The sequence below is a fragment of the Passer domesticus genome, chromosome 2, assembly GCF_036417665.1.
Source record: "Passer domesticus isolate bPasDom1 chromosome 2, bPasDom1.hap1, whole genome shotgun sequence".
Classification (NCBI taxonomy): Eukaryota; Metazoa; Chordata; class Aves; order Passeriformes; family Passeridae; genus Passer; species Passer domesticus.
The window spans coordinates 77,035,345-77,050,637 of record NC_087475.1 but is presented as its reverse complement, the minus strand read 5'-3'; the positions used below and the strand labels follow the sequence as shown (position 1 = coordinate 77,050,637).

At 36.2% G+C, this 15,293-nt stretch overlaps 1 protein-coding gene across 3 annotated transcripts in view; it reads left to right on the top strand.

Moving 5' to 3' along the window:
* CEP126 (centrosomal protein 126) overlaps window positions 1-15,293 on the top strand; it is a 53,555-nt gene that overhangs the window by 21,608 nt on the left and 16,654 nt on the right. For all 3 annotated transcript variants that reach the window (XR_010356443.1, XR_010356442.1, XM_064409437.1), the window contains exons 6-10: window positions 3,326-5,438; window positions 9,361-9,485; window positions 9,783-9,870; window positions 10,381-10,590; window positions 12,948-13,011. Coding sequence is in view for 1 of the 3 variants with exons in the window: in XM_064409437.1 (XP_064265507.1) it covers window positions 3,326-5,438; window positions 9,361-9,485; window positions 9,783-9,870; window positions 10,381-10,590; window positions 12,948-13,011 (2,600 nt within the window). In the remaining 2 variants the exon portion in view is untranslated. The remainder of the gene's footprint in view (window positions 1-3,325; window positions 5,439-9,360; window positions 9,486-9,782; window positions 9,871-10,380; window positions 10,591-12,947; window positions 13,012-15,293) is intronic.

Genomic DNA, 15,293 nt, shown 5'->3' with positions numbered 1-15,293 from the left:
CCTGTGAGGAGATCAGGCACCTAGGCATCAGACTGGGAAAGACTGCTGTGTTGATAGCAAGCTTTTCTCTGGCCATCCTACACCTTCAGAGCCTCTTTGGTGGGTTTGGCACAGTAGAATGGAATTCTTGTGTAAGGTAAGCACCAAAATCCTATCACAGTGTCACTTACTCTCTTGAGTCTACCCAGCTCTTCTGAGAAATAAATGTTGTGTAGTGCTATGTATGTGATATTTTTCAAACTCATATAGAAATGAGATTATTAATTTTGAATGGACTTTCCCAATTCCATAGTTGGTAAATTTGAAATGAATTGTTTAGGTACCTCACTGGCTTTGAAAGTTAGTTTGGCATCTAAATAAGTTGGGTGGTGTCTTTTACTTCACAGTCAATGTCAAGTGTAACATGATAAATACACACATATGAAAAGCAAAGAATATCTGTAAAGAAACCAGTTGAAATTATCAAAAGTAGCAAGTAGTGTAAGAGGTGCGAGGGGCCTCGGTTTTTAGAATAGGTAGCATTTTTTCAGGATTTTTTCTTCAGAAGAGTGTTCCTATTCATGTCTTGGAATTATGAACTCAGCACTTTTTGTAGAAAATGTCAAATATGCATGTAGCAGCTCTTTAGTGTAATAGCATTCTGACAAAGTCCTTTTGGCAGAAAATTCACTTGTCAGGTTCACTTAAAATCTTACTTGTTGCTATGTTCTTCTTTCACTGGCCTTATGAAAGATCTCTTAGACTCATGTTTTCCCTCTGTTTTAGTGCTTTACTGACATGAAATTGCTTGACACAGCTGTTCTAAGTCCTAAGACATACAAGTGACCTCTTTAAGTCCTCGGAAGTATTCCTTTCCCAGGAATGTGGATATGTGTGGGCGTTAACTTTGATGTATTATGACATAAGATAATGCAGGCTATAGGCAATACAATAAATTGTACTTATATAAGAGGAAAAATGTAAGTCCAGTAAATAACAATATAGTACCCTATGAATATTTTGTTTTCTTATCATCCTATCATATTCTCACAGATTAAATAAAATTAAGTCCTTGGGATTTCTAGGTTTATTTCCCTGCACTTGTTGATCACTAAAAAAGGATAATTGTTGAATGCTTTTTTATTTCTGCAGAAGTACTTCTAATTACACATTTTTACAAGGAAATGGGACATTGATTTGCATTACATAGTACTTTAAAATGGGAAATATGTAAATATTTTAATAAGAATGTTAAGCATCTTTAATCTGTGAAAGGATGAAATTGTATGATGCAACAAAATAAATGTAAATTAACTAAATTTGCATGAACTAAGTAAGAGCTAGTGTGTGTTTAAATGAGAACTCCTTCTTTGTTATTTAGTTCCTAACATTTCTGGATGTTACCTCAGCTGAGATTTTGTTTTCCATGGGGTTTTGCTTTGTGAAGAGCATACTTATTTATATAATGTAGGAACAAGTCTATTTTCAACCTCTGGCACACAGTTACGTAGATTTTTTTTTTAATTTTAATTTTTGAAAGTTGGAAATGTTCTTGCGCCTTCCAGATTCATCTGCTTAAGCTAACCTCCTATCAAGAGAAGGTTTTTTTAAAATCTATCTTTGCAAAATTTTTCTTCTCTCTAACTGTCATTTGAGAACACATGTTTTGCTATACAGGTGCAGGTTCCAAATTAGACAAGAAGTAAGCCTGACGGCTGTAATTTCTTTTCACTGGTTTTTTCACCCTTCTGAAAATTTCAAAATTAGTTCTTAAATTTGACCTGATACAAAAACTCTGAGTATGTGTTTTTTCCGTGTTTGGGGAAGTTCAAGCAGAGGTTAACAATATAATTAAGGCAAAAATAAAGGTTAATAAATAACTAACCAAGTGGCACTTATTCTTTTTTATTAGAAGGACACCAGTTTGTATAAGTTTCGTTTGAAAATGTTCCCTAAAGGGATCTTTCCCTACACTTCCTTCTTTGATCTTCTATTTAGTATCTTTATCTCAGATCATAACTATAATGGAAGACTGCACCAACCTCTAAACCTTTAGTGTAAGATAAGATTTAATTCAAGAATAAAAAGTCTTTCAGGTCTTAGCAAGCTTTTTCTTCTGCAGTTTAACTTATTTGTACAGCTATAAAATAAACAATATTTAGATATGACAATTTTATTGGAATAAAAAATGTTTATTACAAAAGTGTGTTATTATTCGCTAAAGAATTCTGTGTTTGTTTGGTGAGTTTTCAAAATGTTGATTCAATGTCATTGCTAGGGGATATATAGTCACTCACCCTAGGTTAACACATTTTGCTAGTTGAAACATTTTACATTTATTGCATAAGAGTGCATATTCTAATTCAACTTCTCTTAATTTTTCACACCAATTTTGTCCAACATAAGGTTTAAAATTACTTTGCTGCTGAGCTGTGTGAAAGTGAACTTCCAGACAAGAGTGTATGAGACTGAAAATTGTCAGCATGCTTGTTTTCCTTTATGTTCATATGTATTTTGAAGTCTTGTACTTAACAAAGTATGTGTTTTCAACCATGTCAGCATCTCAGTGCTTGGACAGAGGAGTAATAGTGAAGAAACCATTTGTATAGTACATGCACACAGCTGTCCCACTGGTGTTTCAGATGGTGCCAGTTGCTGTTATTCATGACTCCATTAAAATTTAATGAAAACGTTGGGGAAGTGGATGAGAGTTCCTTATGCCCTGGGACTTGATCTGTCCTCATAGAATAGGAGATATTTTCTTCTTTCTGAAAGACTTGAAGAAGGAGTTTCACTGGGGTGAGTCGTTAATCACTGTGGTTATGATAACCAGGAGACTTTTCTGTGTTTGCCATGACAAGGCTTAACTCCTCATCACTTGTGGCACTTTGTATGAAAAGAAATATACTCAGTCTAGTAATATGGAGAAGTTGCAGTTTGAGGTAGATCCCCTATCAAACCTTCATTTTCATGGATTTTCTTTCAATTTATAACTTAAGTACCCTTGCAGAGGATGAAAACCACCCAGTCTCACAGGGAAATTCAGAAACAGTGCTGCTGTTCAGCAGTTGTTTAATATTGCAGATTTATATATAATTTAAGATTAAATATACTGAACTATGCTGCTCTCTTCTCTGGATTTCTTCCCAAACTATGTAATTTTCTTTTGCAATTTAGCACAGGTAAATTTTGACTTGATGTAAACACTCGTGGAGATATAAGCCCAAGTCACAAAAACACTAGGCTCAATATTTATTTGGTCTAATCTCTCATTAATGAAAAATTATTATCAGCAAAACCACATTTCTGATAAATCTGAGAGTTTGGTTTTATGCCTGTATTTCAGAATTTTCATCAAGAAGTCAAAGAAACAGATGATTCAGAAAGCATGATGAGCCTTGACAGTCTTGAGGCTGGAGAACAAAATGGAAATTGCATAACACAGAGTGAATCATCTTTTACCACACAGTGTGACTGTGCCCTGTATGATCCAGAAAAATGCCAGACTAGGAATAATGGTTTACTTCACACAGATCAAAGTACTTCTAAAAATGTGCATCTAAATAATTGTCTGAGAAATGTAGATTTGCTGCACTACCACAACATACCTATTCATGATCTTTTAGCTAAACATAATGTTCTAACTCCTGCTGAACATCTAAACACTTCAGAAGAGGAATCATCTGTTTCTCACAAATCTGGAAAACAACCTGCAGAATTCTCTGCCTCTGGTAAGCAAAAGAGCTCTGTAAGTAATGCATTTCGTTTTCTGGAAAACATAAAAGACAGAAGCAAGCCATCTTCTGGAACAGCTAGCACATTTGCCACTGGTCATCCTGTTTTCAATCCTAGCAGAGCCTGCAACAGCCCTGATTCTATTCCAGGAGAAAGAATTCAGGATCTGATGCAAGATCAGAGTTTTAAAATGACCCCACAGGAGAGAACTAAATCTATGCAAGCATCCAGTCAACCTATTGCAACATCTGTAATCTTATTTCCTAATCAGGGATGTTCCACTGGCATTCCCAGCACAGCTGATGTATTACCAAAGGACAAAAACATCAGTACAGGCTTTTTAAAAAATACCTTAGGAAAAATGACTGAAACAAAAGAAGAAAATATTAAATGTATGAATGATATTATTTCAGAAACATCTTTATTTCAGGACATACCAAATGCCTCAGTTCTGTCAGAAGTTAAGCAACAGAATGATAAAGTAAGAAAGGGAAATATAATTGAAAATACGTCACTGTTACCTGATACAGAGTTCGATTCTGACACTTCTGCACAGGACAAAATCCTGAAAAATAATTTTCTTGATAGAAAAAGAGTGAAGTTATTCAGAAGTATCTTAAAGAAGGGTTCTGAATATGAATCCAGTAATTTCAAAGCTATAGTTACAGACCATGCGATCAGTTTTGGAACTCAACTCATGTCATCTATCAGAGACAGTTTAGAACTGGCAAAAATAAAAAAGAAAAGTGCACAAAATGAAAAATGCAATAGGAAGCTAAAATGGTGTGATGAAATTGACCAGATAATAATAGAAAATAATGAAAAATGCTGTGAAAAAAGCATCAGAGAACTATGTTCTTCAGAACTGCAATGTGTTCAAACTGCAAATAACATTCCTAAGAATAATTTAAGTATTGTTGCTTCAAACCTCATGTTCATAAAAAATCCTCAGGAAAATTCTCATATGTCAGAACCAAACATTAATACTGAAAAATCAAATAAAAAATACCCATCTCAGAATATATTTACAACTACAGGATCCTTTTCTGCTAAGAAAGCTTGGATGGCATCAAAAGATGAAGCAAGTAAACCCCCAGTATGTAGCAATAATGCTAAAATTGAAGAAGGTGATCAACTCAAAAATAAGGCAAAAATATCCAGAAGAGCAACACCTTTAAGAGTCCAGTCACGTTTTATGCCCAAGAAGAGAAGAGGCACTATGATCCAACTGCAGTCAGCCACTGAAGCCAACAAAACTCAGAAAGCTCCAGGGAAATACCTCACACCTCACCCACCTTCCACACCTCTGCCAGGAAACAGAAGTGTTGAGAACACAGCTACCCCTGGGTGTCAGTCACTGCTGCCTGCCAACCTGCAAGCTACTGGGGCTAGCAGCAGTGACAGGCATGTTGTGCCAGCCAGTCAGGTTTTAAATGGGAGCAGTGCAGGAAACAGTGAGCATATTGCTGGCTGTGCTGGCTTGGCCACTGCCATCTCTACACCTGACTGCAGCACAGCCAAATACAAACCTTGGGCAAAAAATACTTGTTCTGTAAATAATGCTAAGGCAAGCGCCTGTCAAGATCATTCAGTAACTTGCTCTGAGAGAAGACCTGCTAACACAGAAAATAGATTACACCTCCATCATATCCCAGCAGCTGGAAAAACAAGCACCTTCTGGCACGGAACACATTCTACCCAAGTTCCAAAAGACTCTGCTACTGGTAAGAGTCATGTTTCTGGGTCTGGAGTGGGGGAATGTTCAGACAAAAGTCTTCTTCAAATATATCACAGCTTTGTTTTCAGTTAAAACATCCAACCTTTTCATCCATTCACACAACACAGCCAGTTTTAACAAGCTTTCACTGCTTGTCATTCTCATTTCTATTCTAGTGGTGCCCAGAGGCCTCTCAAACGTCAATCCTCATTTCTAATAGCTCTCTGCAATATTAAATGAAAAGGAAGTATTTTCCCTGAGATTATATTAATGACTAATGAGCAGATGTGACAGGTGGTCTGAATAATAATATAGGAGGAAGTGACTAAGTTTATACAAGTGAGTTTTACAAGGTAACTAAGAGTGATAGCTTGTTGTCCAACAGTCACTGCCATATGAGAGTGAAAGAAGTTTAGTTCTACTGTGTTTTTGAAATGCTGACACTATAAATGCCTACAATTACTGAGACTTAGTCCCAATAATACTATTAAAAGCTGAGCAAAAATTAAAGACTAGTTAAAATTAAAGAGCTTCTGCCAGGCAAACATTGCTCTGCTACAAGGTATATCTGATTTATAAAGAATTTTAAGAAATTTGAGGAACAATCTGCATTTTATTAAAAATTAACCTTGGGAACAATATGAGGCACAAATTGGTTGATAAGATACAGGAAAGATGGATAAGAGATTTTTGGGAGAATAAACTTTAATCTCCTGGGGTTTACATTTCAATTGACTTTTTATGCTTTTTGATTTGCCTTGTTTGTCCTCTGCAGCCTAGCTGTATTCTGTGCCTTGGGCATTGATGACGTCCTTGTGCTTGTAATTTCTATGTAGTATGCTGGTTTGCCTCCTACTGAGAGCTGCAGCTGGAGCTCCTGAGAGCTGTAGTCCCTGCTTCAGGTACAAGCAGTACTCCAAACTGCTTTGCATACTGAGATCACCCCAAGGATTGGCCATGGAACTCAAAGATACTTTCTAACAAAATGATGAATACCCTTAACTTTAACCCCCTACATTTTTAGTTTTATCTACAGTAATCCCCCACATTTTTAGTTTTACCTACAGTAATACTGTTTATCTACAGTTTTAACAGTTTTTACAGTTTTAATGGGGTGATTCAGAAAAGCTCTGTTGTGTAAGAGCAGATGCAAGCAGGTGAATATTCTTGGCCTAAAGCAGGGGTGGGAACAGAAAATATTATCTGCTTGTCTGTTCCAGTTCAAAGTCAAACAGATGAGTTTAAGATCTGTGTCACTTAACCTATTTGATTTTACATTGGAAATGAATGAAGACTTGCTTTACCACACCTTGCCTCCAGCAGATATTTTTGTCTCTTCATGTCCTTATCTGCACATCAGATCAATGAATCAGGAAATGTCCCAGGTCCAAGTTGTGCACTGCTAACAGTGTCTTCACTGCAGCTTTAAATTCTACATCCCCAAAGTAAATTCTACATACCTCCAGCACTTTTGGAGAAGGGCTGAGTAACTGCCTTTTAAAATTTATGTGGGTTGCCCTCTCTCAGTATCTGTTTATATTTTGTATTTTGAAAGGCTGCTTTATTTTAAATACTCTAGATAACTCTTACTGACTTGTTGTTACTTGTTCAATCGCCTGCAAATGCACATAGACACCATAGTCTTGTGCTAAAGTGCTTGCAGTGAGACTAAATACTGCATTGCTCTCTAATAAAATATGTGCAGAGTTCCATGGAGTTTGTGAAGACACTGTAGAAAAGGTGATCTGTTGCAATGCTTTGCCAAATGTACAGAAAGTGAGAACCAGACGAATACAATTGTTGTCCATGAGGATTGTCGAGTTGTATATCTTCTGCCTGATACATATTATAGCATATTATTCTAGCTGGATGTTAGAATTTTTAACACCTTTCTTGTTCAGTCAGGAAAGGCTTTAAAATGTGTTTAGCCTATGACAAATATTGGGCTAACTAACATGCTTAAAGTTAAATAGCAGTGGTCTGCTCAGTATCTCATCCCCTAAAGACACTATTGATTATTATTGTTTTGTCTTATGTGTCTCAAAGGAATGTTATCCTTGGCATTGATCTAGTTTTGCAAATTAATTAAATTAAGTATTGATGCATAGACATAGAGCAACTTTGAATTCTATTTTTTCAGAAAAACATTATGTGATTGCTAATATAACAAGGGGGTTCTTCTGTTTTCTTTTTCTTTTCTTTTAAATTTTCTCTCATATTTAATATAACATGATCACATTTCCTTTCCTTTTCAGATGTTATTCAGCAACATGTATTGTGTTACAATAATTTGCATATAACTAAATGGCAATGTTTCAGAGCTAATGTGTCCCATGTTACTATTGATGACAGCAGCCAGATGACTAGTTTCAAATATGTTTCCAGGATAAATTCTTTTCTTTTTCTATGAGTGATAAGAATTCTGCTTTAATGTCACTGTAATAACCAGAAAAGAAATAAAATTGTATTAGAATCAGTAATGCAACTCTTTGTCAAATTATGAACTGGTAATTAAACTGCACATGTAAATATTTATTTTGTAAATAAATGGGTAATTTGTGTTCCCAAGTTTAAATCAACTAACTCCCTTTACAAATCTAGTAACTGTATTTACAAATACAGCTACAAATAGTATCTCCTTGGTGTATAGATTCCTGAGTTGCACATGAAAATACTAATTTGCATCTCCAGTTTGTATGCATGAAAGTTTAATTAAGAACATAATTTTAATTTTGAAACTTGAGGCTTCCATTTTGAAAATATATTGCTACACCAGGGAAAACGGAGATAAATTTGAGCTACCGTGTCTAGATTAGACCTCTCTGGCTGAGAGAAAATGCTGTACAGCAGTGCTGCCTTTTAAAAATTAGCACAAAGATGCATGAATTAATAAGACTAACTACAAAATGCCAAGCTATAGAAATAAGGTTTAAATCCATGACTTTTAAATCTCACAACACCTTTGAGGCCATACCTGGAATACTGTGTTCAGTTCTGGGCTTCTCAGTATGAGAGACACGGACATGCTGGAGAGAGTCTAGCAAAGAGCCACAAAGATGATAAAGGGATGGGAGCACCTCTCCTATGAGGAAAGGCTGAGAGCTTGGAGTATTTAGCCTGGAGAAGAGAAGGCCTTGGGGAGTCTTACTATGTCTGTAAATACCTGGAAGGAAGCTGCAAAGAGGACTTTTAGACTTACTAGACTTAAGGTGCCCACTGAAAGTACCTGAGCAGTGGATACAAACTGAATCACAGGAAGTTCCCTCTGAACATCAGGGAACTTTTTTTATTGTGAGAGTGATTGAACACTGGCATAAATTGCCCAGAGACTTTCTTTGAGTCTCCATTCTTGGAGTCACTCAAAAGCCATCTGGGCATGGTCCTGGGCAATGAGCTCTATGTGTCCCTGCTAGAGAGGGGGCACTGGACCAGATGGCCTCAGAAGGTCCCTCCCCACCTCTACCATTCTGTGATTTTGTGAATCACATAAACTTTGTGAACTACTACATGTTTCTGCACACTATTATGGAATCTTAATGAAAATTGAATCAATTAACATATAGATACAATACTTTATCAACAGTGATTTATTGTGTTGGACAGTTAGACTTCAAGATCATTCTCTAAATGCAGTTTATTTTCTAAAACATTACTAATTTGATAATTTTTCATATCACAGCTCAACTTTCATTCTCCTTTTTACTTGGTAGCACCTTGTACCCCTGTACAGGCCATCTTTATTTTCTGGGATTCAACATAGGGCTTCACTTAAGCGGCTTATGTCCACATCCAAGACAATTTAGGGAGATCAGATGTAAATATCTAAACGTGGACAGAGATATTTACTCCCCATTGTTAGTTGTGCTACTGCTATAGTTATCATGTTGTTTACACATTTTTGGTTTACTTTTGTCTGCATGTCATTTAAGGTGGTGTTCCTGTTACAAGACAAAATCAGGTTTTCGGCGACTATTTAGATAAACACCGAGGTTTTTCAGAATGCAGAAGACAAAGTGTCATCTCTAAATTATGGAAACCTGCTCATCATGCACAGGTTAATATAAAATAATATTTAAAAAATTAAAATGTTATTTATCTTCAAAATTGAAAGAATTTCAGGAATATCAAAGATTTGTTCATTGTCGTGTGATTTTGAATCAATGTGCATAGTCAGCTTGCTGTCACTGCTAATGAAAAGAATAAAACCAACTAGAATACATCTCTATATTTGTGTACCATAATATTTTTTTCACTTGAAAACATTTGGTAATACGAAATATTAAAATATGTTCAGAAGGTAGTATAGTTACTTTTAATTATACTTAAAATACTCTTACAATATTTTTGATAGAATTCGTTATGTGCTGTCCAGCTGAGTCCCATTCAATCTGCATTTGATCCAGTACAAAAGATGAAAAACATCTCTAAAACTGAGGAAGGTATAGTAACACAACTCACTTCAGTTCTTTGTTATACATAAAGTAGAATGACAGAATATACCCACTGTTTAACATGGCTTGTGTCTTTTGATTCCAAGTAAGAAAGGGTAATTCTATGTAGCATTTTTTTTCTGTAAATATAAGATATAGCTTCATAGAGCATGATAGTAATGTTTTTATAAATGCATTACAACATATATTCCATTTTCATTCAATTCCTCGGGTTTTTTAACTGTTTCATGTATAACTGTATGATGTGGACAGGTATTGTTTGCTTTCATTACATATTTCCAAACTCAATAGTACTTTGGTTCCATTTGTAAGATGCATTAGTGTCATTAATTATTTCATTTTCTAATATATCATGTTTCTTTATTTTTCCACTTTTTTCTTCTTTTAAAGTCAATTTTGTGTGTTTCACAGACCTATGGTTATGAAAAATAGCAGTTTATTTAAATGTTTATTTAAATGAGCCCTTCTTATTTGAAGTTCCCCCTGTAATTTCTTCAGTTTCAGAAAGCACTGCTCAGTTTCTAGTGGCAGAAAAGCTAGCAAGTACACCAATTGCAGAGTGTGAAATCCTGGCAGCCATGAACCGTGTGAAGCCAGACAGACAGCTCTCACTGCTTAAAAGGGCTCTGTGTCCAGGCAGGAGTACTCTTTCCATAGAAGAACAGAAGATTTTCCAGTCTCTGGATTGCCTGAATCAACAGCTACAAAGTAAGTTGGATAATAAATACAATGCTACATCAATTGATTAAATAACTTTATATTTTGTTGCCATAGATTTTTTTATCAAAAACAAGAATCCTGTAATAGAAATATTTTCTATTGTTGTTGTTGTTGTTATTATTATTATTATTTACTAAACCTAGATTACAGTGTATCAAAATCATGAAACCCTTTTATGAGTCAGTGAAATTAATTTTAAATAATGGTGACTTTGCCTTGGTAAAAAATATATCTAAATGTGATGGGAGGACACCTTCTGAAACTGGCTCAGCCTGACTGCAGATTTTGTTTGTAAGAGATGTTTGTCAAAATTGTTCCTTCAAGGTGCATCAGGTGCATCAACCTCACTTGGAAATCTGTTCCAAAGCTTATCCATCTTAATTTTTTTGCAATTCTTTTTGCAGATTGTTGCCCTCTATGCCATATAGTTTTGCAAATGTAGTCCTTTATAAGGAATGGCTTTTCATTTTCTTACTTCTGATATTTTAGAATGTTCCTCTTCTCTATGAATTCTGAAAGGCTAGAAATAATGAGTTCTGACATTGCTGCAGATAAATCGAAATGTTTAAGTGAATATTACTTGTGCAACCATTTAAAAAATGTCAGACTCACCTAAGTGTTCTCTACCTTATTCTTCCTTTATGCCAGGTGGATTTCTTACCTGCTTTATACTGGTGCTCTTTATATGAATTCCCCAATCACATATCCATTTTGCTGAAGAATGTGGGGAAAAAGTCTGTACTTGTTCTTAATAATTTTTCCCCAGTGATTAATTAGCTAACATTTTCATTAGTCATCCTGTGATATTAGACTTGAAGAATAAACTTCTTGAGTCTCTTGCTACTTTGGGATTTGCTTTGACTGATGTGATTATACAGGTCTTCCACTAAAAATTCGCATCAGTTTGGCATAGTTTTGGTGATTTGTGTGCTCCATCCTGTACTTGAAATCAGTGGGGTCCTTATGACTTAGTCTCTTCTGCTTGGCTGATTAGCTTTTTATATGATTGGAATAACTGCTTGACATTTCTGCTCTACATGGAATTGCCAGCCCTCCTGAATTTCACATTTTCCTTGCATTTCTTTAATATAAAATTTTACATGCCAATTATTTGAATTTATTAGAATATGCTTTCTTAAAGGCCGTTGTTTTCACTTTACTATTCCACTACTATTCCTTCTGGACTGCATCATTTATGGTCAGGTTACGCAAGTTTACTTCCTTATTGACTGGAATCAAACTAAACCAGGGTTTATTAAACTTCTGCACACTATATTTCTACATTACATGGTGGATAGTCTGATTTGAGGAAAAAGGCTTCTGTTTCCTATAGACTGCAACAGCACAATAAAAGATCTTTGCAATTGTTTAGAAACTTTGTGCAGCTGTAACTTACAATTCTTGCTCTGTCAAACAGTGGTTCCGAATTTCATTGTATCATAACGTGGTTATTGCTTCCAGCAAATGGAAATTTAAGAATCCATTTTTTACCAGAAAACTGTTTTAGTATGATGTGCTCAGGTTAAGAAAGTAGATGTGAAAAGAGAAATATCAGCATATAAAACTAAATTCCTGTGTAAGTAACAGAGAGAAACTACAAAGAAGGGAAAGATGAATTCAGCAAAACAACTGGGAGCAAGCGCTGAAATTTTTGAAATGTGAAAAGGAAAACTGTAAGAAAAGTACATAGCAATGTGGAAAAAACAGTGAAAGAATCATAGGAATTACAGATTGCAAAAGAACTAACTGTGAAAGTTAGTGTAATACATACACATACGTATGTATCTCAGAAATTTAATTAGCATGCCTAATTATTTGGGGATTAAAATTCGTAATAGGAAGCTGGGAAATTTTACAGGTAGACTTACATGTAAGTACTTGTAAGTAACTAAATGTTGTAGGTATTTACACATCATACAAGTATATTGCTTTTCTTAGCTGTTGTCTTTTTGTATTCCTTCTTTTGGCTTTGTTTTCACATGTTACCAGATTAAAAAAACTGTGTAAATTTATATTGGTCTTTTTAATGAATAGTAGTCAATCACCAGCCAATCTACATTTGGAATATTTGTTGCTGAAGAGGAGATGGCATTCTTTTCTCTAGCTTTAGATGTCTTTATTGGTACTAAATTTTTTGTTCACATACTATTTAGATACAAACTTTTAAAATAGAGGTATGGCCTATACTTCAGCAGCTGTTGGTAGGAGAAATAAAACCAGTGCTATTAAATTATATTTTCACAGTCTTCAGAAAGTTTTGAGTTGAATATTTGACTGTGAATGTTATTTTTACTGAAGTATTTTGTTTATTTACTATTCATTATATACTTTCATGCTTTTTTCAGATGTTCAGAAAGACATTACCAGAAACCCATTTGCTACACACGTTTTGCAGATAAGCAACCCTTAGTAAGTATTTAATTTAAATGTGTTCAGCTTTAATTTCTACAAACTAACCTTATGGCTTATTTTAGTGTAAAAATATAATTGAAAATACTGAAATCAATGTTTTCAGCTGGCTTGCCCTATTTTCTGTTACGTAAAAAAAGCCCCAACAAACATGAACTTTATATTACTGTAAATAGGCTTTAACAGTTTATATCAGACTGTCTCATCCTCTGGCTTCATTTTAATTTTGGTGTTTGAAGACATTTGCTAAGTTCAGGAAGTCCCAAGAACTTTTAAGGAACAGTAATTTAGCAGAGTTCATTTGAAGTATATGTAACTCATAAATAATTTGTAGTTCTTAATAACGTAGAGTGAAAAGGGATAATTATGCGTGGTAGTTCATAAAATAATTGCTAATGCAATTAATTCCTACTTTGACCTGAAGATATACCATTTTCTACAAGTGATAGGTATTACCTTTCTTCAGTAGGTATTTGTATTTTGTTTTGTGTATTGTAGATCTTGTCAGCTGGAAACAAAATATGATACCTGGAATGTAATAAAATGAATAGGGATATGAGTGTCTGAAGTACAAAATTTACTTTTCAAAAGTTCAGTGTATGATGCAGGAGCTAGTATTTATAATTCTGTATCATCAGTCTTCTCGTATACTCTAAATTTACACTGAAGAAAAGTTATAGATATGACCACAGACTTAGAAACATAGAATCATACAATGGTTTTGGTTGAAAAAGTTCTCTCAGATCATCAAGTCCATCCCTAGCCCAGTGCTTCATCTACATGTGTCTTAAATACCTCCAGGGATGTGGACACCACCCTGGAGCATGTTTCAATGACTGACAATCTTTTCCATGATAAAAATCATCCTAATGTCCAGTCTAAACCTCCCCTGACGCAATTGAAGGCTGTTTCCTCTTCGCTTGTCACTTGTTATCTGGGAGAAGAGACCAACTCCCACCTGGCCACACCCTTCTTTCAGGCAGCTGTAGAGATCAATAAGATCTCCCCTGAGCCTTCTTTTATCCAGGCTAAACACCCCCAGCTCCCTCAGCTGCTCTTTACAGGATTCATGTACTGGCCCCTTCCCCAGCTCCGTTGCCCTTCCCTGGACACGCTCCAGCCCCTCCATGTCTTTCCTGCAGTGAGGGGCCCAGAGCTGAGCACAGGATTGGAGCTGTGGCCTCAGCAGTGCTGGGTACAGGGGGACGGTCACTGCCCTGCTCCTGCTGCCACACCAGTGCTGAGCCAGGCCAGGATGCCATCGGCCTTCTTGGCCACCTGGGCACACCCTGGATCGTGTTCAGCTGCTGTTGACCAGCACAGCCAGATTCTTTTTCTGTCTGGTAACTTCCCAGCCACTGTCCCCAGCCTGTAGTACAGCCTGGGGTTGCAGTGACCCAGGTGTAGGACCCATCACTTAGCCTTGTTGAACCTCATACAGTTGACCTTGACCAACTTTTACCATCGATCCAGCCTTTCCAGATTGCCCTGCAGAGCCACCAGCTCCAACCCAACTTGGTGTCAGCTGCAAAGTGACTGAGAATGTATTCATCCCCTAATCCAGATCTGTGGTAAAGAACTGGTCCCAGCACTGAGTCCTTGGGAAACCCATTTTTGACCAGGTGCCAGGTGGATGTAACTCCAGGCACCACCACTTCCTGGGCTCAGCCAACTTGGCAGTTTTTTACATCCATTCACCATAAGCAGCCAGTTTTCCAGGAGACTGCTGTGGGAAACTGTGGCAAGGACTTTACTGAAGTCCAAGTAAAGAATATGCACGGCCTTTCCTGCATGCACTAAGTGGGTCACATGGTCACAGAAGGAGATCAGGTCACTCAAAGAGGACCTGTCTTTTCTAAACCCACAGTGGCTGGGCCTGATACCCTGGGGGTCCTGTACATGCTGTGTGAGCACACTCAAGATGATCTGCTTTGCATACTGCATATACTTTGCTGGATAAGCTGTTACCAAGAATGTTAAAGAAAATATTCTTGATTCATAAGGCTTTTGCAACTTTCTGAATTTGAGACCAAAACACCCCAGCTCCTAAATTCAAAATGATTGCCTGGTTTTGAAGTGGGCCTGTGAAAAGACCACAGTGCATGAGTGCATTTCTTCTCATGAATCTCAGTAATAGGTGTGACTTGAAACCTCAGCTTCCTTTCTTCTGCCTCCTGTCTTACAAATTTATGGCTAAGCAACTTGTAAATTTTGTTTTTTTTCTGCACAGTTACCTTTATTGGATCTAAGTGTCACAGTTAACTTTATTGGACCTAAGCTTT